The 26,321-nt window shown below is 32.4% G+C and overlaps 1 protein-coding gene across 1 annotated transcript in view; it reads left to right on the forward strand.

Annotated features, from left to right (window-relative positions):
* Window positions 1-8,121, forward strand: part of LOC114332819 (epithelial discoidin domain-containing receptor 1-like) — a 442,381-nt gene extending 434,260 nt beyond the window's left edge. Inside the window, exon 13 of the mRNA XM_050662058.1 lies at window positions 1,965-8,121. Within this exon, the coding sequence (XP_050518015.1) occupies window positions 1,965-2,253 (289 nt within the window). The 3' untranslated portion in view covers window positions 2,254-8,121. The remainder of the gene's footprint in view (window positions 1-1,964) is intronic.
* Window positions 8,122-26,321: the final 18,200 nt, after the last annotated feature.

Below are 26,321 nucleotides of genomic sequence, written 5' to 3' on the forward strand. Positions count from 1 at the left end.
TTTCTAAGCATATAGTCTACATCACTTGTCTTCAACTGGAATGGTTTGGTCGTCAGCGAAGTGTATCGTGTTCAATCTCTAGTTTTCGAATGTGATGCGCATATTACAGAACTTTCTTCCCCACACTGAGAGCACCTCATATGGACATATTTTGAAGAGTGAAGGTGCCATGCAGCAGTCTTGCTTTAGACCCTTAATAGGAATTTCTCTAGTTACCTACTTTGATTCAAGTTTTAATGTGTACCTTCATATTTTTGTAAATCTGTTGTACTGCGTTTATATATTTTTGTGTTTCCATAGATACTGGTACATAGATAGTGGTACACTATCGTACGCCTTTGTCAGATATGTATGATCTGTCAGATTAGATACTGGGTGTATTGAATAAAAAGAAGTATTTGCTTTTATTTCCTCGTATTTAAGTAATTACTTAATATTAATTGAATAAAGCATTAAAAAAATGACTCTATTCAATTAATATTAAGTAAATACTTAAATACTTGTAAGTAAAAGCAAATACTTCTTTTTATTCAATAGACCCATTTGTCAGTTGAAAGGTTAAGGTCCAATCTTTTCTAAATTATCTGCGTTAGATAAAATATGCTGTCCATACAGGATCTGCCTATAAAAAAGCCATTTTTTTTTCTACATCTGTCATCTCTTTTTCAATTTTAATTTTTATTAATTTGCCCTAGAGTCTTGAGAGTGAATTTATGACATCCCCAGAAACTCATACGTTTTTGGGGGTCTGAATATGTTTCTCCCATTTTTGAATGAACTCAGTTACTCACATTATTTATAAACCTTGCTTTGTTTCATTTTAAGTCTATAAACCTATAGTTTTTGATAAAATACATAAAGAAATTGGACTTGCAGCCATCTCCAAAAAAAGTTGTACGCTCTTTTCGAAAAAAAAAAATCAATTATAATACAGTGTGTAGCAGTAAATATATTGGAAGTATTAAAATCTAAATGCTGGTGCAAGATCTTAATGCCTTCCAGCAATAATGTGTTTTTTCTTTGTCCAATAAAAAGATTTTTCTTTGTCCAATAAATTGTAATAGAATATTAATAATTTTGATTTTTGTATGACCTTTGTATGTATTTCAGTTTTTTATCTTTTATTGGTTTCATTATTTTTAGTTTTATATCAATGTTTGCTAAGAATTTCACTTTATTTACATATTCAAGATGAAATTGTCAAGATTTTTCTGTAATTTAATATTGCAAATTTAGGCATATGTTTTCTTAAATTTTTATTTAAATCATCCTCTCTCTCTCTCTCTCTCTCTCTCTCTCTCTCTCTCTCTCTCTCTCTCTCTCTCTCTCTCTCTCTTTGTCGGCCTGTCTGATACCATCACTCCTTACAAAGTATTTCCTTTCTGGAAAGAAAGAGCTTCCTGATTTCTATCCAATAATTTGAGATAGCTGACTGACCAAATAATCGCATTTATCTGAATGTAATAAAATACAATTCAAATGTTGATAGGTTGTTTATGTGAGTCCATAGCAAATTAAATAAGCAAATAAGACTTGCTCACAATTACTTTTATTTACAAAGTATATGCAAATTATATGCAAAGCATCATCAGCTCTCGGTACGGTAATTTACTGTACCGAGACCTGATGATGCTTTGTGTATTATCATAGGCGTAACCAGGATGATCCTAAGGGGGGGGTTACAACTACCTGAAAGGGGGGGGGGGTTACAACTACTGGAAGGTCTCTGAGGGCTATGGTGTTAAGCGTATGGAGCTCAAAGTACATCCCAATGGGGGGGGGGGGTTACAACCCCCAAAACACCCCCCTGGTTACGCCTATGGTATTATTATAGAAAGCGAAACAGGTCGTCTGGGGTAACTAATAGTGGTTGTGAGTAAGTTTATTTATTTATTTCAAAATACAATTAATTTATTATGATTATTGTTGTATGTGTAATATTAATGTTGATTATCCTGTTGTAGGTACACAACGAAAAGTGACGTTTGGGCATTCGCCGTGACGCTCTGGGAAATCCTGACGCTCTGCCGCCGCCAACCGTACGAGTTCCTCACCGACCCCGAGGTGATGGAAAACCTGGCACGCTTACACTGTGATGATGGCCAATTCAAATACCTACCTCGTCCTACCACCCATAAGGACATCTACGACCTAATGTTGGAGTGTTGGAGGAGGAAAGACACGGATAGGCCTACGTTTAGAGAGATACACTTATTCTTGCAAAGAAAAAATTTAGGATACGCTCCTACATAGTACTTAGAAAGACTGGTTAGACGATAAAAGGGAACAATGTTGTAAATAGAACACAGGGTGATAAACTATACTGTACTTTATTATTTATAGATACGTCTAATGTTTATTTTAGATGAAAGATCATATAGATATATGATGTAGAGATATTTACCTACGATTAAGTCAGTCCGGAACTTGCTTTAAGAAATATACGTACCATTAGAACCCAAGAAACTCAAGAAGTATCCAAAACAAAGCCAACTTCAGTCTAGAGTTTTGTCGAATTGTTCCATTAGCACATAGATAAAATATGTTTTATGAAATTCTCCCCAAATATTTTTGTGACGTGGCTACCATAGTAACCACTAGCTCTTCTGATAAGTAAAATAGTGTTTGGTGGTTTGGATGATTGCCACTTGTGGATCTGTTCATAGTATAAAAAAACAAGCAAATGGAATTGTATTAAGTTTATTTGGACGTTTACAAAAAAATTGTTTTGCAATAACACAAATGAACTTAGATTTAATCATATTAATTTAAATTTTTAACTTAACTTAAAGTTAATTTTTAATAATCTAAAATTTATTCATTTAGATTGAATTGTGAGAAACTGTCAAACGTAATTCAACATCGCACATTTCAGAGGATATTTTAAGACGTTTTACGTTTTTTTCTACTTTTTTCAATATCGTTTAGTTATTATCATTAAAATATTCCCGGAACTTCTTGAAAGTCCATATTATTGTAACCCAAGCTTAAAAAAGTATACCTAATAAATTTCCTCAAAAAATTTCCTCATTTTTCTTTTAAATTGTCTTTTCTTTTAATATTATATTTTAACGTCACACGTCACCTTACTTCGAATGTCTTTTAGGCGACCTCCTGATCCAGGCATTTTTTCCAAATTTTAAAACAATAATTTTCAATAAATTTCAGTAATATAATTACTTTAAAAGTTTTAGAAACCAACTGTCGAGTTGCAGCTGCACAGGTCAGGCATCGCACGCGTTGTCGTATACAAACGAATTTTATTTAGCTCAGGTAGGTGCCGTTATAAATACAGCCGTACCTTCGGTTCTATTTCGAATTTCTTAATGACATTCTAGGACATTATTTGTATGGTACCAAGGAGAATTAGTAAAAAAACAAAAATCTATTTTTTTTTAATTCAATAGGTAAAAAAGGAAAGTAATTTGAAAATAATGAGGTTTATTTGATTTAAATTAGTATGTTTCTTGAGCAAGTTTGGTCTGACTTATATTAGATATTTACAAACAATTGTGTTCATTGAAAATATTCACATTTTCAAAGACTCTAATATAAAAATGGTTATTGTTACGACAATAATTGCTGGTGTGGACATTTTTAATGCAATAAAGACTGTTCGAGGTTAATGCAGGAAAAATTGGTTCATGTGTGATATATTTTTTGAATTTTTGTCGTTTATAAAGTTACCTTTTATAAATTCAACATTATCTCCTTGATTCAGGCATAAATAAAATATATTTTTTGCCAGGTGGTTACTACAGTAGCCACTGACTGAAGTAAATCATCTCATGATTGGTGGTTTGAATTATTGCCACTTTACGGTTACCTATACTGGGTTGGGATAAAATATGGAACCAAGCAAATATCTTTGAAACTAAAAGAACAATATTTATGAAACTTTGGCATGCAAGTACTGTGACGCAAAAGGCACCTGTTGCCATATTTTTTATTACTACTCCACTTCCGGTTTCACCGGAAATGCCCTTAACTTATTTAATTTAAATGGGACACCCTGTATATTTTGCGGATTTTAAAAGAACTTGTTTTTTAATTCATACATACTAAACTAAATTTGGTAGAAAAAATTTGGTAAAAAGTGTCTGTAGATAATTTTTTGTATTAATAAAACGTAATAGGAAATAAACGAGTACCAGCTATACTGTAGACTAAAATTGTTGTTTACGTGCACTGCATGACTTATTTGAATTTAGTATAGTAGGTAAAACTGTTACTGAACCAATTGACAGAAATAAATTGTGCTAAAAATGGTTCATTTAAGGCTATGGGTACATAATTCGCAAATATTTTACGTGAATCCCTACTTTTTCTGTCTTTACACGGCAAATGACGTGTAGTAAAATTCACATTGGTATGGATATGTAAACATTACTAGAATGTCATTCTACTTGAAAATGTCATCATTAATTTAAAGAGATGGCTTTTGAATGTTCTTGGATAACTGTTATTTTTATAATTGCAAATTATTAATTCAGTTAATAAATGTGATAATTTTTTCACTAACTATGTATTCAGTGATTGTAATAATTTATTTGTACAACAAAAACTAATACTCAATCGAGAAAAGAGGAAAAGTGTTAAAGTGATTTTTTAATAATATATTGAAATGGAACGCTTACAATTTTGAACATCTTTAACAACAAAATACTTGGATCACAGAATATATATTATCCTGATGTATTCTCTGCTTGGATCTTCCACAAATAATACACAATAAATAACTTTTTATTAAGTTCACGTCTTAAATAAATTATTTATCAATAATATTTAATCAATAACTCAACATATTCCCGATGCAATGTCAAATATTTAGAATTGTCACTGATTGTCAGTGTCTGACTGACAATATATGCTGACAATATTATATTCGGCTGAGTGCGTTGTAAGACAAAGATAGATTTGGAAAATATTACCACGGCATTATGTTTATTTTTTTCAAATCCTGAAAAAACCAATAAATATTTTTGAAAAATTTAAACGCAGAATGAAAGACTAAATTATTACCGAGGGCCGAAAGTCCCTTAGAATAAATAAAAAGTTTATTTTGAATGAGATATTTGAAATTAAAAATCACACTAACTTTTCTCTTAGTTTTTCATCCCTGTAACTTATTAAAATAAACATTATAGAAGTTCTCAGGGACTTTCGGCCCTCGCTAATAACGTAATCTTTTATTCTGCGTTTAAATTTTTCAAAAATATTTATTAGTTTTCTCAGGATTTGAAAAAAATGAATCCCCACTTGAATAGCATTGCAGCCGGAAATACGTTCCGATCCTCTTACGTGAAAAACATCGTATTGAAATATTAATGATAATCGGTTATGGTGAATTTTCATTTTTTGGAAGTGAATTTTCCAAATCGATGGATTGGACGTAGAGGATTCATACAGTGGCCCGTTCGTTCTCCGGACCTCAACCCGTTAGATTTTTTTCTTTGGGGTTATCACGTGTTTATGTTAGGCGACCAACATGCTTGCAGGATTTTAGACATTGATGAATGTGAACTAATACGTGGAGAAATCTTGAAAAAAGTGACTCACGAATTTATTTATAGGCTTGCACGTTGTCAGGAGGTGAACAGCAAACATTTTCAACATTTAAAATTATTTTTTTTTATTTTTAATATCATTGGTCTAACGTAAATAAATCAACCTATTTTTTAACTGTAAATAGATTTATTTCTTGTTTTAATAGTTTTTCTTCCAAACTTGGTACCTATTTATGAATTAAAAATAAATAGTTCTTTTAAAATCTGCAAAAATATACAGGGTGTCCCCTTTAAAGTAAATAATTTAAGGGTATTTCCGGTGAAACCGGAAGTGGAGTAGTAACAAAAAATATGTCATCAGATTCCTTTTGCATCACTGTACGTGCATGCAAAGTTTCATAAATATTGTTCTTTTCGTTTCAAAGATATTTGCTTGGTTCCATACTTTATCCCAACTCTGTATAATGTGTTTGTCCGCAAACAATTTCGTTTATCTATCTCCTGTGCTTTTTTATTAAGATTTGGAGATCTATTCTCCAAAGTATGTTTTCTGTATTTTTTATATTAATACCTAAAATATAACCCAAAATAACATTATGACCAGTTTTGATAATTTTTTCATTAAAATTACTGAAAATATTCAAAGATACTTACATTTTAGACTTCTGTTTATTTTAATCATACCTACAACGTGTTTTTAGCACGATCATCACTATGGAATTGATTTTTCTTAAGTGATAACTATTGTTCATTGGACAATTTCAATATCACAAAGAAATAATACTATATGTATAAATATATGTTATTTACAAAATGAAATGTCGCATAATGAAATCACCTGGTCAAATAAATATACTTCTCCGACTACTACGTGTCCTTAATTAAATGAAATGTTTACATGATTTAACAGACTCCCTTTGTCGCGTAAATTGACTCTTCCAACTTATGTCGTGACGATTTTCTAGGCGTTTTACTATAGAGAAAAATTAATACAACGCCGATATAAAAGCTTTGCTTCATTAAATCTAAATATTAGATCTGAAAAAGCAAAAATTTCCAATGAACACAATCTTTTGTTACCTTGTAGAAATTTTGGAACACTTCCCGTTACATGAGAATGTATTTATACGTGCAATATACTTAGATATCTATAGCTGTTACGTGGTGAGAATGATGACATAAACAAACGGCAATACACACCACCAGACTTTTTCAACCATTAATATTAGTAACAAGTGAGGTATAGTTGCCATCTAATTATTGCAGTAAAACCTACTCTTAAGCTTATTACAAAGTCATTTGTATGTAAGTGGTGTGGTTAAGTTTCCTGCCCAGGTAGAAAGTAATATATGTTAATCTGTGGTACGTTTAATTATTATATCTGCTATTCAGTATGTTTATCTCTCGAAACTTAATGACATCACTCAAATACAAATAAATTTTTAATACGATTAAGATACGGGATTTTGCAATAATTTATTGGCAACTATGACATAGATTTTACTCTATTAGTTATTTCGATACTATGAACCCCGTTTTGAATCGAACTTTGACATTTCATATCTCAAAATTTTATACCACTGTAGCAATTAACGAATGGTAGAGTTACCGTTTGTGAATCCGTTTTCTTCTACATTTAGAAGGAGATAGCAAACTCTAACAAGTCTCAGAAGTAAGATCATTTAGATAAGTAAGAGTAATTAACATATTTATATAAAAGCCAAAGACTGTTTGATTTGTTTTTGTTTGGAAATTTGTACAGCTGTTTAAAAAGATAACTTAGACGTTTTATTTTTGAGAATCAGATACTGGACATAAACAAAATTGGAAATGGATGAATGCTCGAATATATGAAATTTACGGAAATAAAAGGCAGATATCGAGCACTGAGTTTATTTAATGTTGCCCAACTATGAGACAAGATTAAATGGGCAAGATTAAATAAACTCAGTGCTCGATATCTGCCTTTTATTTCCGTAAATTTCATAAACAAAATTGTTCGTAAAAATGAAAAAAATCCTAGCAGTAAAGGATTTTCTGTTTAATGTTATAAACTTACGTGCATAGAAATCGGCCCACTTAAAAGTTTGGTCATTTTTAATGTCTAGTAATTCCTAAACCTGATGGCCGATTTAAGTGATTTTTTTAATATGTTATAGCCTGATTCTTGAAGAATACCGATGTAATAATATTGTTGCTAAACAGGTAAATTTTCATTGTATGTCGGGTGTACGAATGAAACTGTGTTTTTTTCTCAAAGTTCGCATCACCCTGTGGAATATTCTAGCATTTATAAAATACTGAAATTAAAACCCAACTATAGCCTCAGGTTTTCTTAACATTCTGTTTTTTTATTCATTCGTTTATGTTGGATAGTAAAAAAGTTAGGTACTTTAACAACTAGACATGTTCTTCATCAATACACGGTGTTTCTAAATAAGTGCGACAAACTTTAAGGGGTAATTCTGCATGAAAAAATGATGACAGTTTGCTTTATAAACGTATGTTTTCAAATGTTTCGTTTCTGAGATACGGGATGTTAAATTTTTTCTTACAAACTGACGATTTATTTATTGCTCTAAAACCAGTTAAGATAGGCAAATGGAATTTGGTAGGTTTTAAGAGATAGTTATTGCGGATTTTTTGACATAAAATTAAGAATTTTATATTCACCATTGGCGTGCATACGGGATATCTGTATCTAAAATGTTTATATCCGTATGCACGCCAATTGTGAATATAAAATTCTTAGTTTTTTGTCAAAAAACCCGCAATAACTATCTCTTAAATTCTACCAAATTTCATTTGCCTATCTCAACTGGTTTTAGAGCAATAAATAAATCGTCAGTTTTTAAGAAAAAATTCAACCTCCCGTATCTCGGAAATGAAAAAATTAGCAAACATACGTTTATAAAACAAATTGTCATTATTTTTTATGCAGAATTACCCCTTAAAGTTTGTCGCACTTATTTAGAAACACCGTGTATTAACTGTAGGTGATCCGGCATGCTTTTTGAGGTCGTCACTCCATCTCATCTGAGGCCTTCCTCTTCCTCTCTTGTGTTCTCATGGTCGTCAGTAGATTATCTGCTTGTTCCATCTTTCATCTGCTTGTTGGATGGTGTGACCTTCAAATGTCCATTTGAGTTTCTGTTCCTTAACGTCTTTCTTTTTGGTTACTCCTCTGACCCAAAGGTTTCTTTTGCGATCTTTAAATTTTATATGCAGCATCTGTCTTTCCATCGATCTTTGCGCTTTGGCCACTTTATCGATATTCTTCTTTGTAAGTGTTCAAACTTGGGAACCATATGTGAAAACAGGAAATAGACACTGGATAAAAATTCGCGTTGTAAGATATTGCGGGTATTTTTTGTTTTTCAAAATGTAGCTTAGTTTACCGAATGCACGTCTGATTAGCCTTTTTATTTCTGCCGTTTGGTTTTCCTTCCTTAGCGTTAAGATCTGTTATAAATATATTATTCCTTAACTCACATAATTGCTTACATAAAAACCCAACATTATTGTTAAGTAAAAATAGAAAGACGGCTTCGTTTTGATTTAAATCTGTCTCCTGTCATCCCCTGATGGCGATAGTTCTAGGTCTACCTGTTGTCAAGAAGGCTATGCAAGAAGACAAATTTACATCAAAACTACCGTATTTCTCGTTACCAAATAAAACTATTTATACCGGAGTAAGGTTAGAACGCCCTCTAACGGGGAATAATTGAAATTAATGTCGACTTGATTCAAGTTCTCTGTAACCCAGATATGAAAATATCAATAAGCACCGCTAGGAAAATATGCCAACATGCGATTCAGAGAACCTATATGAAACGAGTCTTTGTACTCTAATACAGAGTAAGGCATTAGTAAAAATAGAAAATAAACCGTTTCGTTTTGATTGAAGATCTGTCTCCTGCCATCCCCCGATGGCGCTATTTCTAGGTCTACCTGTTGTCAAGGAGGCTGTGCAAGAAGACAAATTTACAAATTTACAATTATTATTAAGGATTTTATTTATATTTGTGTTTACATAATAAGAATGTCCAGTGCTGACTCTCAAAAATGGACAAACACAGCTGATCGACCATTCCTTTAGCATATTTTCAAATCTCTTTGCAAAACATCATCACAAATCACATACTTATTTTAAACTTTTACTGTAGGATAAACTAAGGATAACATTTTGATAAAAGCACATAATTTAGACAACACCGATACGACCTAACGAATCAAATCCTCTCACAGTAGATATTACTACCTCCATGCATATAGTACTACCAGCTATCTAAAAGACTCATTAATATTCAACAGCGGGCTGCTCTTGTTCGAGGTGTGGAATTCTATAAACAAGGGATAAAATGATCCCTTGTTTATGTAATTTCACACCTCGAACCATAGCACCTCGCTGAACTGGATATTAATGAGTCTCTTAGATATATGGTACTACTATACAAGTACTCTGTTTCGCTACATTCCCCTGTTCCTAAATTTCTTCACGTTGTACATTTTTTAAAAATCGGGCCTTCTAGATGCTTATATAGATCTCGCTTATCAGAAGATTGATAATGAACCTTTTCGCGTAGATGTTTCTCTTCGAAGGTTATCTTCTGATAAAGTTGCAAGTTAATCATCTGCTTTTTATTGTTAAGTTTAAGGCCTAAAAGGGACTAAAATAGTTTTTGATGAAAGTTCTATACTTTTCAAGTAGTCGACTATACATTAAGTTATTTTATGCTTTATACATTTTAATTCTTATGATACGATAAACTTCCCCAGCTAATTGAAATAATATTGAAGAATAATATTTCAATCAACTCTGATAGCTATCGTCTACCGTAGACTAGCTCAATCTCCCAAGTTGAGTCCACCTTGTCTTAATCAAAAATATGAACATTGAAAATTCAGAATGGAGCAAATAAAACAATAATTTAACTAATCATGTTTATTTTTCATAAAAGACAAAATTAATGTATTAAAAGATAATATACAAGACCTTGCCGATGCTTAACAGATAGAGATTATACTTATTCGATGGCACTTGGTATCTGTCTGCGGTTTCTTGGTGTCTTGCTGTTGTTTCTACACTGGCTCTGACGACGTGGATGTTCTGGCCACCAGGTCTAAAGATGTTGGTCGGTTGCCAGGTGTCTAGTTGCTATCGCTGCATCGCCGGCGACATTGGGGGCTCCAGCTTGAGGAAGTCCTCACACGGAGTGAAGGGTTGTTCAGATGTTGAATATTATTTATCCAGAAAACTAGAATACATACAACTATATAAGACACCAAGAAAAAATTAAATGACATTAGAAAATTCGACGGAAATCGGGCCCAATCTCATAACGAAAAAGCAAATGAGTTTGCAAAACACCTTGCAAATGTTTGTACACCTGACCTCTTCGACAATGCAAATAACGAAGCGATCAAAAACTTTCTAAGCGCTCCCTGTCAACTATCGCCTCCTGTCAAAACATTCTCACCTATAGAAATTCGCAAAGAAATTAAAAATATGAAACCCTTCAAAGCTCCAAGTTACAATCTTATAGTAGGAGAACTTCTAAAACACTTGCTTAGAAAGGCTGTTGTCCTACTAACAATAAATTATAACTCAATGCTACGATTTCGTTATTAACCTATACCTATACGAACGATATTTTTAAGTCAAAGTTAACACCTCAACATAAAACTTCCATTCTATTCATTCTGGAGTCTCCCTAGATAGTGCACTTGGCCCATTGCTATACCTCCTCTATACATCAGACATACCTAACAATAATGATAAAATAATGGCTACTTTTGCTGATGACACAGCAATACCACAATACTAACTTCAGACACAGATCCTGAGAGTGCTACCAACAAACTATAAGATTACCTACAAGTGCTACAAACCTGGCTTGAACTATGGAAAATTAAAGTTAACGCTGAAAAATCGACAGCAGTTACTTTCAGATAAACATGCCCCCAAGTACACATCAATAATATTCCAATTCCGCAAAAATCTGAAGTGAAATATTAGGGCTGCATCGAGATCACAAACTTTCTTGGAAAACCCATATATTAAAGCCAAACAGACATAACTAAACGTAAAAGTTAGACAAACGTACTGGCTAGTTGAAAATAAGTCGCAACTCTCGTTCGAGAATAAAATACTGATTTACAAGATCATCCTCAAACCTATTTGGTCTTACGGAATTGAACTCTTGGGTTGCAGTAAACTTTCTTACACCAAGATTATGTAAACTTTTAGTCGGAAACCCTTCTAACAATGGCCAATACTCCATGGCAAGTTTCTATCCATACAATACACAACGATCTTGGTAGTCCATTCATAGAAGTTATTGACCTTCAGGCAAACAGGGCCAAAGAAAGAAATTCCACAAAATAATATTGTCAATCATAAGAGAATGATACCAACCACCACTATATACAAGACGTCTAAACGGAACCTGGCTTGAAGACCTTGGGGATTAAGTGAAGACTTGGAGAACCGTTAATGGACGATACCCACAACAAGCCACATATCACTCATCATATTTACTAAATAGGACTTTTCATTCACAGTCATTTGTTTCGAGCTTCTGTCATGTGTCACATAATATTAATATATCTACGTCATACGTTATTGGTATTTTACAATGATACAAACCAAAGACGTATGACGTAGATATATTAATATTATGTGACACATGACAGAAGCTCGAAACAAATGACAATCGATGAAAAGCCCTATACTCGTGTACAGTGTACTACTGAGTAGATTGTAAATTAGCTGTAATAAATAAAAAAAATATCAATGTTGACTTTTGACAGTTGACACTAATGGGTAGCAGCCGACAGTTAACAGGTGATAATAGAATTGACAAATGCACACAGATTTCGAAACACGACAAAGGAATAAGAAAATCTATATCAAATTTAATGAATTCTTTGTAAAAATAACATCATCTCTAGTGTTTAGTGTTCAATATTTTTTAATACATTTATATATTCAAATGCTCATCTATATTTTCGATTATCAATATGCGGATAAAAATAATAAAAGAACTTGTCAAAAACTATCTTGGTCCCTCATTTTATTTTTAAATTTCTTCACATGGCACAATAATTCAAGACAATGTCTAGATTCTAACGTAAGATAAGAATATAAATGTTGTAATATTTGCTATATATACTAGTCAATTGAGACAATTGTAATATATTTTCAAGAACGATAATGATAAATTCCTGAGCTTAGATATTAAGTATTTATGACGAACGTAGACTGAGGTTTGGTTTTAAACAATATCGATAATAGAAAAGCTTTTTGATCTTACAGAAGAATGAGAGTTAAACTACAATATCGTACAATTTACAAATGACATCTACATAGTTCATATAAAAGTAGAAACTAACTCAAAATTGCAATGATACTTTGTTTTCGGAGCATGCAGACCAGAATTACTTCTTCCATACGTTTCGTCTGTGGTATACATTATCAAAGTAGATGCGATAGCGGTCAGAATTGACTTCCGAATAGTTGTTGATTACTTAGTCCAGGGCGGATCTGTTTTGAGATGGACGTTGAGAGGTGACTTAAATGTTTTTGCAGAAATTGCTTGAAATAAATCAAATAATAATATTTGAGTTATCCTCCTTCTCAAAAAGGTCCGGAACATTGTTTAAATAATCAAAATGTCAAAAAATTAAGGAAAAATTCGATTTTTTTCTTGGTTTTTTGATTATAACTTTAAAAGTATTCATTTTCGAGAAAAGTTGTACTGACATAAAAGTTGCGTAATTAAATTTCCTACAATATAGAATTGGTTAAAAATTTAAGAAATAGTCACCCTTGTTGCAAAATAGCAATAATTGTGAAAAAAACATACAAAAACAAGTATTCGTATTTTACGTTTTTCAACCATTTATGCTAAACTTAGGACCTTCATATTTCACCCAGAAAAACTTTATGATACAATAAAACAATACTATAAATTTCATTAAGATCGGTTTAATAGATTTTGTAAAATAAATTTTGCAATACAGCGTTCGCAAAAAAAAATCATTTTTTTAAAATGTTGCAGGACTGAAAATAAAGCAGATAGCAAGTTGATTTTTTTTGCTTATAGAAGTGTACTGTACCTTTCATTTGCAATTTTCAAAATTAAAATCGATTAATTACCACGGCGTCAGAAAATTTTTGAAATAAACAATAATTTTTGGTGCTACACGCAGGACAGCGGTGTTCGATTCACACAGGTTGATTTCCACCAAAATTTCTTCCAATCTTTATCTAATATATTATTCTCTTACTTTTTATTTTGTTGTATTTTAATTTTTTAATTCCACAAAAATCAAACTAATTTTATTATTGTTTGTGAAATATTGTTTAAACAATTGCATATGTTTAAAAATAATAAACTTTTATTATTTAAGTTAAAATATATGAACAAAGAAAGTTTTTGCTAATAAAAGTGTTATTTCAAAGGACAGATTAAGTGTTTTTATTTTGCAATAAACAAATTTATTTATTTATATCGAAATGTCATAAAAATTAAAATGTATCAATCATTATCAAAGGTCATTGGAATGCCCAATCAGAGCAACCTATCCGCTGTCCTGCGCGTAGCACCAATAATTAATGTTTATTTAAAAAAAATCCTGACGCCGTGGTGTTAAGCGATTTTAATTTTTCAAAATTGCAAATGAAAGGAACAGTACACTTCTATATGCAAAAAAATTTTCAACGTGCTATCTGCTTTATCTTCAGTCCTGTAACATTTTGAAAAAATGAATTTTTTCTACGAAAGCTGGATTGCAAAATTTATTTTGCAAACTCTATTGAACCGATCTTAATGAAATTTACAGTATTGTTTTACTGTATCATAAAATTTTTCAGGGTGAAATATGAAGGTCCTAAGTGTGGTATAAATGGTTGAAAACCGTAAAATGCGAATACTTGTTTTTGTATGTTTTTTTCACAATTATTGCTATTTTGCAACAAGGGTGACTATTTCTTAAATTTTTAACCAATTCTATGTTGTAGGAAATTTAATTACGCAACTTTTATGTCAGTACAACTTTTCTCGAAAATGAATACTTTTAAAGTTATAATCAAAAAACCAAGAAAAACATCGAATTTTTCCTTAATTTTTTGACATTTTGATTATTTAAACAATGTTCCGGACCTTTTTGAGAGGGAGGATAACTCAAATATTATTATTTGATTTATTTTCAAGCAATTTCTGCAAAAAAATTTGAGTCACCTCTCAACGTCCAAATGTACTAATATTTTGACAGATGCGCCCTGGTCTAACTGACAAGTGAAAATTATCAGTAGTAAAATTGCACGAGAGCTCTAAAATTATCGAATTGTATCCCGAGTGACACTTTGACAGTTTTAATTTCACGACCCGAAGGGGAGTGAAATTATGTCAAAGTGGCACAAGGGAACAAGTCGATAATAATTTTAGAGATCGAGTGTAATTCGCTGCGATTATTTCATGAATAAAACTGTCTTTTTAAATCATTTTAACTAATATTTTGTTCATATTTTCACCTGAATATTTGCTAAACGTGTTTCTTGGTGTTCTCTGTGACAAGTTGTAAAACATTAATTGTCATTAATGTCACTGAATGTTCATTTTTGCGTAGTAACAAAGGGCATCTGACGTAATGCTTGACGACGGGATATTATCAAAAATTATCACTTTAATTTTTATTTCTGTAGCTTTCTATTGGTCAGAATCGCCTATGAATGAAATAATCAATTTTATCTCAATTAAAAAGGCATATCATAAATTAACTTTCAGATTTCTTCAATGGTATAGGTACAATGTAGTAATAAGTAGAATGTATAGGTACAAACAACATACTTGATTTAGGATTTGATAATATTTTTATATGATCTGGAACTAATACCGGAAACCAAATCGATCACATTCTGATCAAGAAAAAACAAGCGAAGTCAATAAATGATGTACGATCATATAGAGGAGCGAACATAGACTCCGACCACTTCCTGGTGATTGCAAAATGCAAAATTAAGGCAAAACCAAAAGAAACAAGAGTAGCGAAAAAGAAATGGAATATACAAAAACTGGAGGAGGATGAAATAAAAGATAGATACAAAGAAGAACTTAAAAGAGGAATACAATACGAAGAACAAGAAATAGAAGAACAATGGAAACGAATTAAACAAGCCATAGAAAAGGCAGCGGATACAGAAATTGGCACAATAAGAAACATCAGAAGAAATGAATGGTTTGACCAGGAATGTAGAGAACAAATAGAAAGAAAGAATAAAGCCAGATTGAAATGGATAAACTCAGGAACAGCAGAAGATATGAAAACATATAGGAGAGCAAGGACAATAGCAAAGCAAACATGTAAAATGAAAAAGAAAAGAAAATTAGAAGAAATAATGATGGACATCGAAAGAGAAAACATGAGAAATAATTCTAAACCACTATATAATTACTTAAAATTAGGAAAAAACCAAAACCGATGGTAGCCATAGAAGAAAACATTTGGATAAGACATTTCGAGGAATTATATAAAGCAACAGGTGAGATAACACAGGAAGGGGACATAATAAGGATAAGACAGGACGCGGAGGAATACAAGGAACTTACATACGAAGAAGTAGCAGAAAGTATCAAGATCAAGAACAGAAAAGCAGCGGGTTATGACAACATAAACGGAGAACTCATCAAATATGGTGGAGAAGCTCTAACTAGAAAAATACATGAATTAATTGTAACGATTTGGAAAGAGGAAGGAATGCCAGAAGACTGGAAAACGGGAATAGTTATAACGATACCCAAAAATGGAGACCACAAAATATGTAAGAAAGCAGAGCATACCGAAAAATCATAGGAAATTACCAATATGGATTCAGAAAAGAAAAATCGGCTATTCACATAATAAGACAAATCACGAAAAAAGCATATGAACACAACATGCAACTGCATATGCTTTTTGTGGATTTTAAACAGGCCTTCGATAAACTAAAAAGAGGAGAACTAACAGAAGATCTAACACACATAAAAATACCAGGCAAATTAATACAGTTAATAAAAATGAAAATGAAAGAGGCACAAGCAGTTATAGATTTAGGTCAAAAGACAACAGAGAAGATTAGGGTCCAAAACGGAGTCAGACAAGGGGATGCCCTGTCAACTGAGTTATTCATTACAGCTCTAGATTGTGCAATAAAAGAAGCAACAAATAGCGGAATAATTAATAAAAATGCAGTACAAATAGTAGGTTATGCAGATGATATCGTTAAAATAGCCCGGGACAAAAGATCACTCATTAAGGCATTCTCTGAAATAAAAAAAAAGGGCAAAAAGAAGAGGACTAGACATAAATATGGAAAAAACAAAGTACATGAGCGCAAGCAGATTCAAGAAAACAAGACTAACACAAATGATAATAGATAATTACAGATTTGAGGAAGTAGATACATTCAAATACTTGGGAATGATGATTAGTAGAGATAATGAAAGAATAAACCTGAAACAGAAACTACAAGCAGGAAATAGAGCTTACTACAAAATTAAAAAAATAATAAAAGATAAAAATTAAGTAGAAATACAAAGATGCAAATATATAAGACTAACGTAAGGCCAGTGGTAATGTATGCCATAGAAACCAACACCCTAACGTTAAAAGAAGAAGAACAGCTGAAAGTATTTGAAAGAAAAATAATGCGCAACATTCTGGGACCAAAAGTCATAAATGAAAACGAAAGAAGACCCTGGATGAACCACGAAATAGAACAATGGATGGAAGGAGAAAACATAGTGAAAGAAGCAAAAGCACGAAGAATAAGGTGGTATGGTCATATAAGTAGAAAAAGTGAAGATGATCCCATTAAAGTTATTACCAACTGGATACCCCCTGAGAAATGAGTGAAGAAAAATAGTGACGGAAACGAAGACACACCAGAAGCCTTGAGGAGACAGATTAGAAGAAAAGTGGACTGATCCCCCATGTCTTAACGGATCATCAAAGTGAAAAACAGCTATAACTTCCACGGGAGTGTACAGCTTATATACATATACAATATTTTTATATGATCAGTTAAGTTCAATGCATACTCAAAGAACCAGATGTATAGATAAAAAATAGAAGGAAAGACCACTGTTAGATATTTCTAGATCTAGTTAGAGAAGCAGCTAATTTTTGAACTAGAAACAAAACCGGATAAAAGTGTAAATAGATATTTTAAACTTATTTTGTTAGGGTTTTGTACCGACTCTTAAAATTGTTTTAAACCTTTTTAGTCTGTCAGCAAAAAGAACAATATCGTCAGCTAACCTCAAATAACTAAATATTTCTACGTCGACATTAATTCCGTTTTCACTCAGACTTGCGTTCTTAAGCATGTGTTCTAATAATGTTGTAAACAATGTTTGCGAAATTTTATCTCCCTGTCACACTCCGCGTTTTATTTTAAATGTGTTGGTCTTTTTATCTGTCAGTTTCACGCTTGCTGTTCCATTTTGATAGATGTATTTGATCATGTAAATATAGCGATGATCTATGCGGCACTCTGTTAAGGCTTTTAACATTTTTTGATGACTTATGGTGTCAAAAGCTTTTTCGTAGTCAACAAATATACTAATAATATACTAATAAACAGATCATTTTACAGATATTTTAAAGAATTAAGTGTCCATGAAATTTGAGGAAACAGCAATTTTACCGTTTTTAACCATGACGATGCCATAGTTAAAAAAGAACGTTTGGTATCATGAATTGTTAATTCACTTATTGAACCACAGGTTCTGACAGAATTATTACAGGTCCTTACAATCAAAGTTTTTTTTTTCTAGAAGTTGGAAGATCAGAAAACTTTTCTACAATCGATTTCCTTCAAATTCTATATTTTCTAGCTGCCCAATGTACCTAGATCATCACAATACTTTACGCCTTGACTGAAATTCAGAGATATGCTCTTGCTCGACTATTGTACAATATTAAATCTATGTATTTTTTAAGCAACGATATTATCTTTTACCCCTGTATTATATATTAGATATTAAATGAGTAAAAGCTTGATTATATCTGTAGATAATTGATCCAGAGAGAGGCATGTGTCAGAACATTGTTATAGGTAAGAGATATTTTCCACAAAGTTTTTTATAGTGATGAAAGTATCAGTATGGATCAAAATTTTTTTCTATGATATCAACTTTTTGCTAAGCCTAAGTTAAATATGTTGTGTTAACTATATTATTAGGTGTTATTTAGTTATTATTGTAATAATTTCACTGCAGGAAGTTATAGATTGTGATAGTGTACCACTAATAACAGTGAAGTACATTTTGTTATTTGAATATTTTTTTTATTTACAAACTCGCATCGGCCAATATGGATATTAGCTAAAAAGAGAAAAGTATTAACATCCATAGAATAGGACAACAATCAAATTTTGTATAAATAGATTATTGCTTTTAAATAATGAATAATCACTTTGGCACCTCACTTCCAGAATAGTCTTCGGGGTCTCTAGTCTTCTAAAATTCTCTGGAATTCCGCCCACATGGGACTACACAACTTTATAATGAATGGGTAACCTTTATAATTGACAAAGAAGATGTAGAATTAGAATACAAATTATTTACTCTATGTTCTTTAATTCATGTTCTGCCAAGTGAGGGTAAGAACAGAACAAGTAAGTCTAGGTGGAGGTGTAGGTCGCGGTGAATGCTACTAGTTAGGTCGCGGTGGCTGCTACTAGTTAAGTCGCGGTCGATGTCGACAGCACATAGCAAGGTCACCTGCGCTGTCAGTCGAGCTAGAACCACTATCAAGTGAAGTAGTTTAATGAAATTTGATGACAAAAAGACTGTACTTTGCGATGTTGTGTCAGTCAAGTGATGATAGTGATGAAATGTCAGCTGTAAATAATCAGATCCTCCTTCGTATTTCAAAAATTTACTGAATTTAATTACTTTAGAAATTCAAAAATAAACTGAATACAAAAAAGGGATTATATAAAAAGTATCAACTCAGATAGCGCAGGGCTTCGAACGGACCAATCACAGGGAAGCATCCTTGTAGGCCGCGCAGTAGACATCCATGTAAAACAAACTCATTGCGCTAAACCTCCACCGCGACTTACCTGCTCTGTTCTCTTCCATTCACTACAATGTGTTTGTTTTACATATCGACATCGACCTCCACCTTCACCGCGACCTTCACCTCCACCGCGACTCACTTGTTCTGTTCTTACACTGAGAAGTATCAGATTTATTCCCTGTACTTTTGTAGCACAAACTTCCAAACATTGCTCATTTTTATCTATCAATCCTAGCCTCATTCCAAGGATGAGGATCATTAGTGAATCTTTTTAGTCATCCATATCATGATGATAGATTATTAGCGAGATAATCCCTATATGAGATGCGTAAATGCCTTGTTGCTGGGTAAAGTCGATTTTGTCCATCTGTCTTTAACAGAGTCGTTTTGTTATATCTCTTTCTTTCATGTCGTGATTGTCCGACAGAATATTAAACAGTTGAAGCTCTAGAAATTTGACAGTCCTCTGTAATGACCCTGTGTTTGTGATCAATGATCACAAACTCAAAGCTCAAATATGATCCCGGATCAAATTTGAGCTCGCAACCTCAAACCAATCAATTGTGGTTATATATGGATGATTGCTAATTCTTTTGTAGTCTATCAACTATCATGATCTTTGTATTTGATATGTTTAATTGCAGACCATTGGTTCCATGACATCTCGTAACGCGACAGTTCGTAACCGGACAGTTGGTAACGGACAATTCGTAACAGCGACAGTTCGTAACGGCGACAGTTCGTAACTATACAAATTCGTAACGGACAATTCGTAACCTCCAAATTGAATTATTCTATTTATTGTTGTTAACGTGGAAACTAACTGTTATTACAGTTATAAATGAAATTATGTTTATCAATTTAACGAATCAGTATCAGGATAAACATTTTTAAGGCATTTCATATTTCGTGTTTCAGAATATAATAAAAGTAGTTAAACCAAGTATTTAAAGTATTACAAGCCATCCCTCTTATCAACTATAACCGTTGATTGAATGCCCCAAAGCTATTACCAATCACAAGGTTTATTATAATAACAGGTAATTATAATCTTTCCTTTACAAAATGTTTATTTAAAAAGTTTGGAATGTCTAAAGACGGTTGTCAGATTAAAGATTTCAGGAATTAAGTACTTCATTGTTCCTCTGTCTAGGTATATGCAAATTTAAGGAACAGTAAGAGTGATAAAATTTTAAAAATAATGTAAAGTAAAATGTGTGAAAACGTGAAACACGAAATATAAAATGTGTTAAACATGTTTATCCGTACTGATTCGTTAAATTGATAAACATAATTTCAATTATAACTGTAATAAGAGCTAGTTTCCACGTTAACAAAAATAAACATAATTCAATTTGGACGTTACGAATTGTCCGTTACGAATTTGTATAGTTACGAACTGTCGCCGTTACGAACTGTCGCTGTTACGAACTGTCGCTGTTACGAATTGTCCGTTACCAACTGTCCGGTTACGAACTGTCGCGTTACGAGGTGTCTGGTCACGCAAATATTCGACTTTCGTTTTCGATCAATCGTATAAGATCAAACAGCTCTGCTTGACTATTTTCAAGAGGGCTGTGTCATCTTCTAAAGGTAGGTTGTTTATTTTATAATCATTTATTGAGATGCCCTTTTCCCATCCTTCAAGTGCTCTTCTCATAATATGTTCCCCATATATATTGAATAATTATTGTGGAGATAGTATACATCCTTGTCTGACACCCCGTTCTGGATGACATTTGTTTGGAAGTGTGTCAAGTACTTTATCTGATCTAGTAGTGTGTTCGTATAGTTCATGTATATGTGATAATTGGTAATAATTGGAAGATATATTTTAAAGTTTGCACAAATACAAAACTAATTCAAGAAATTTTAAGATGTATATCTCTAATAGTACTACACTCTATATAAATCGTATTACAATTTTAGTTTTAGTTGATCATTCTTTTCTACCGTTTACTTTAAGAATTGAATTTAGTTTTCATACGTATAAATAAACAATATATTTCTGTTGATTCTCAAACAACATTGTTCTGACACACCTCTCCCTCTGTGTAAAAATGACATATTCTTTTATGTCGAGCTGATGCGCTATATTAGACACTTCAACGATTATTGTAGTTGTAGGTTAACAACGAATCAGACATTTGAAAAAAAGAGTATATTTACATGTTAGAATTATGAAATTTGAAATGATCATTGGGAAATCAAAACTGTTTTATTTTTATTATTGTAAAATGAAATGCAGGTACCTATTGCGTCGATTATGATACCGAGTCTTCTTCTTGTGTTTTTTGGTATACAAATTGTTCTTTAGAAATGTTGTCGCCTTTATTTTTCTAATGTTCAGGTCTATTTTGCAATGTCTAGATATTTTGTGATTTAATTTCCATTGACGATGACAACTTTTGTTCTATCTCTTTTTGCTATCTCGGCTTCTCCATTCGGCTTATACAATTCCAGATCCAGTTCAACTGGATGATGGTAGCTCAAGTCATGGATAAACTTAGAGGAGGCCTATGTTCAGGAGTGGACGATAACGGCTAGATTATGATGATCATCTGGAGTAGTTTGTAGAGCTGACCTCTCATTACATGGCCCAAATCTTACAAGCTTCTAATTTTTATTGTGTTTGGGACTTTTCGTTTATTTTCTTACTCTTTCCAATACTAACTTTACACCCAAATTACGGAAGCCTCCAATCTATCGGCGATTTGTTTCTTTAGCGTCCATACATCCACTTCATACAGCAGCAGAGAGAACACGTAACACCTCCAAAAGTTGAACTCTTAATCCTAGAGCATGGCGAAACTGTCTCTGTCGTTGTATTGTTTCTTGTATTACATCTAATTCTGTTCCATTATTTACCATTTTCTTCTTGTATCTCTTCCTTCCCAGTATTGTTGCCCAATACTATATGGTAATCTTTATTTCTGAAGCAACCACAATCCGAATGTTATTTAAACCACTATCTAGTCATTAAAACTGCAAAAAAACGTCACTTATACGTTGCACCAAAAAATCTTAAGCTCAGCCTATATATCCATAATTTTCGATTTTAAATAAAGAACGTCTTAACAGAGATGAAGTTTAAGATGCAATCTACGTGGCAATCCATTGTGGCAAGCTGATAATTGTAACCTTATCTTGTAAAAGGTATATTTAAAATCCCTAAAAAGGGCTGTATCACAACAAAACGTTTTCGGAATCAATATTCCATCATCAGTGTTTTCACAGGTTTACATGCTTTAAGCCACCAAAATGGACGGGTAAAAACCCTTAAATTAATATTAAACAGTTGGGGTTACATTATATTTTCTGATCTTAAAGGATGTTAAAAATATTTCCAGATTAACCCCTGGCATCACATGACATCAACCATATTGGTAGGGAAATTGTAGGTAGAACCTTACATGGCAGAATTTAGGTGACAACTGGAACTCCAGAGTTCTGCATGTTGGGGCCCCGCCGCAGCATGAAGCTCACGGCGGGGCCCCAATATGTCATGGGCCCCATCTTGTCGTCTAATATGTAAAAATGTGTTGTCATATTATTCGCATACATACGTTTTTTAAGCAGTGCAGTATTGAAAATGAAGTTGCCCATCCGAATTAATAAAATTGTAGAATATTCGCTGATTGTAGTGCACGAAGAAAGTTGTTCATCTCACAGAATAATACTATGTGCTAATGTAATCATTTAGTAATTTTTCTATTTTATTCTATCTATACCAATAAAGATGAAAAATGTAAGTCGTCATAAGTAATGCATGAATACACCAATAGCTCAGTAAATGACAGTTTTGGAGTGAAATTATTAGCGTCACGACGGACGTATTTGCTTGACAATTTGGATTTAGGATCTAGTTACACTCCACTTCAAAGTTGGACGTATGCCGTTGGTTGCTTTTATTTCGGAGGGTGACACCCCTTCTTGGCGTGAAAAACATACGTTTAAAATAAGTCCGGAAATGTATAAATTGACTAATTATAAGCAACTTTTGTTCTATAGAGATTCTTTATCTCTGTTAATACTTTTCAAGGCATTTGCGAGTGAAAATGTTTATTTTTCATTAAAAAAAACTCAAAAATAAGTATTTACTCGAATTAAATATTAGATATCGAAAAAACATTTGTAGCAAAAATGTAGCTTATAAGATACAAAAAAATGATGTACTTATTCATGAAGTCCATTGACACTGTAAAAGCACAGTTGAAGCTCATGAAAAATTATTCTTATTCGTCCAATTCCAAATCGAATCTTTCAACCTGAAATAACCAAAAAATGAAGCACTTTTCGGGAAAACTCATTAAAACTTTTTTAAATGTTTCAAAAAAAACTTTTTTTATTTTTTATAAAAGTTTTAAGCACCAAAACTTTACGAATTACGAAAAATCTCAAAGAGTAAACAAATGTAGGTTTTGCTTTTATAAATATTTTGGCTTGATTTTGTTTTTCTGTAAGACAAAAATTGGTTAAGATATGGCTGTTTAAAATTTGCATATACTCGTGATTAGTGACTCGTTCAAGCCCTTTCAACTAGAACCCTTTCTAAAAAAAAGCACTTTGAACCGGTGAAACTCACAGGTCATATAAAAAAGATAAGTATTTTGTAAAGCGATAATGATTAGTTTCATTTAGGGTGCTAAATAAGAGGAGATTTTCATATTTTTTTTTATAAAAAAATGGGATTATCTGTCTTTTGAGCGTAACTGGCTTAGTTTTGTTGCTAGAAACTTTTGTAAAAAATAAAAATAAAGCTTTTTTAAACACTTTAAAAAAGTTCTAATGAGTTTTCCCCGAAAAGTATCTCATTTTTTGGTTATTTCGCGTTGAAATATTCGATCTGGAATTTGACGAAAAGAAAAACCTTTTATGAGCTACAACTTTTCTTTTACTGGGTCGATAGACTTCATTTTTGTTTCATTTTTTTATAAGCTACATTTTTGCTAACAATATTCTTTTCGATCAAATACTGAGCTATTTGCGAAAAATCGACTAAAAACGTGTTTTTTTTGTTCAACAATAAACATTTTTACTCATAAATAACTCGAAAAGTCTCGAGTTGACCGCTTCGGTGGGGACACTGAAAATTACACGGTATCGCCATATTTTACGTTTATTTACTGGGCTGTAACACATATAGGTATTTGTTACACATGTCGTATTTAGTAATTTTTTAAAGGGGCCCCATTTCCAATTTTGCGGGGGGGCCCGACGGTGTTTGTTACGCCACTGATTATCAGCCTTAGCAGGAAGTAGGTACTTTTCCCCTCTCATTATGTGGCCTAGATATTCCAGTTTTCTCGTTTGTATGGTTTTTATGACTTCGCAGTCCTTCCCATCTTCATCATTTGAGTCTAATGTCTGATTGCACCAACAAATCTTAAGCTCAAGCTTAGCCCAGCTTAGCTTATAGATAGGGCCGCTTTAAGTCTCACTTAACGTTGCACCATAATTTTCAATTCTTTAAGCACGTCCTAACTGAGACGAAGCTTAAGATGCAATCCACGTAGCAATCCATTGTGGCAAGCTGAAAATTGATCTCAAGACTCAATGGTGTAACGCATATGTTTCGTAAGCTGAGCTTAAGGCATGTCTGAAGTTTAAGATCTGTTGGTACAATCAGCCAAATAAAGTATTTAAAATAGTAAAAATACAAGAGTTGAGCAATTTTTTCTCAATGATGTTTCAAGTGATCAAATTCTAATGCAGGACCTATTGTTTCTTGGTAGACCGCAATAATTTTTTGTAAATAAACTAAGTGGTTAGTAGCTTTAAGTAAATGTACCTAATTGGAAAAATAGCTTGAACAATCAGTCCTTTTTAATAACCAAAAGTATTGACTACTTGTTATGTCTTTTTTGCACTAAATAATGAGCATATTCATTTTTACATGTTTTTTTCTTCATCTCCCAATACCTTATTTCCCTTTATCTATTTCTTCAAACACGTAGACCTAAAGATGAATTACATTAGGTATCTTAAGAAGACGTCACATAATTCAAAACATTTAATGAAATCAAGAAGCAATATAACAATAGCAACAACAATAGCAATATAGTCATACGACTAAAAGCTTCCATATCCATATACATTATTCAGAGAACCACTAGAGGGCGCCGACGCTTCTACGTTTTTTAGAGGTTATACGATTCATCAAAGAAAAATCAATTACGGGGAGGCTACAGTTTATCAAACAATGTCGGACTGACCTTATTTATCGAGAATTTACAATTTTCAATGATTTTAAGATATGCCAAAAATAGGACAGAAAATCAAAGGCTATAGCAGGCCATAGGCCATGAAAAAATTATCGTCCAAAACTTTTTGTGGAAATTCTACGTTTCTTAGGGCTTATACGATTCATCAAGGGAAAAGCAATTTCGGGGAGACGTCAGCTCATAAAAAATGGGGTACTAACATTATTTATAGAGAATCTACCATTTTTAATGTTTTGAAATTTTTTGAAAAATACAGCAGAATATCAAAGGCAGCCCATGAAAAAAATTTCGTCTAAAACTTTTTGTGGAAATTCTACGTTTTTTTATAGCCCATGAAAAAATTTTCGTCTAAAACTGTTTGTGGAAATTCTACGTTTTTTTATAGCCCATGAAAAAATTTTCGTCTAAAACTTTTTGTGAAAATTCTACGTTTTTTAGGGTTTATACGATTCATCAAGGGAAAAGCAATTTCTGGGAGACGTCAGTTCATAAAAAATGGGGTACTAACATTATTTATAGA

The sequence above is a fragment of the Diabrotica virgifera genome, chromosome 9 (assembly GCF_917563875.1).
Source record: "Diabrotica virgifera virgifera chromosome 9, PGI_DIABVI_V3a".
Taxonomy (NCBI): domain Eukaryota; kingdom Metazoa; phylum Arthropoda; class Insecta; order Coleoptera; family Chrysomelidae; genus Diabrotica; species Diabrotica virgifera.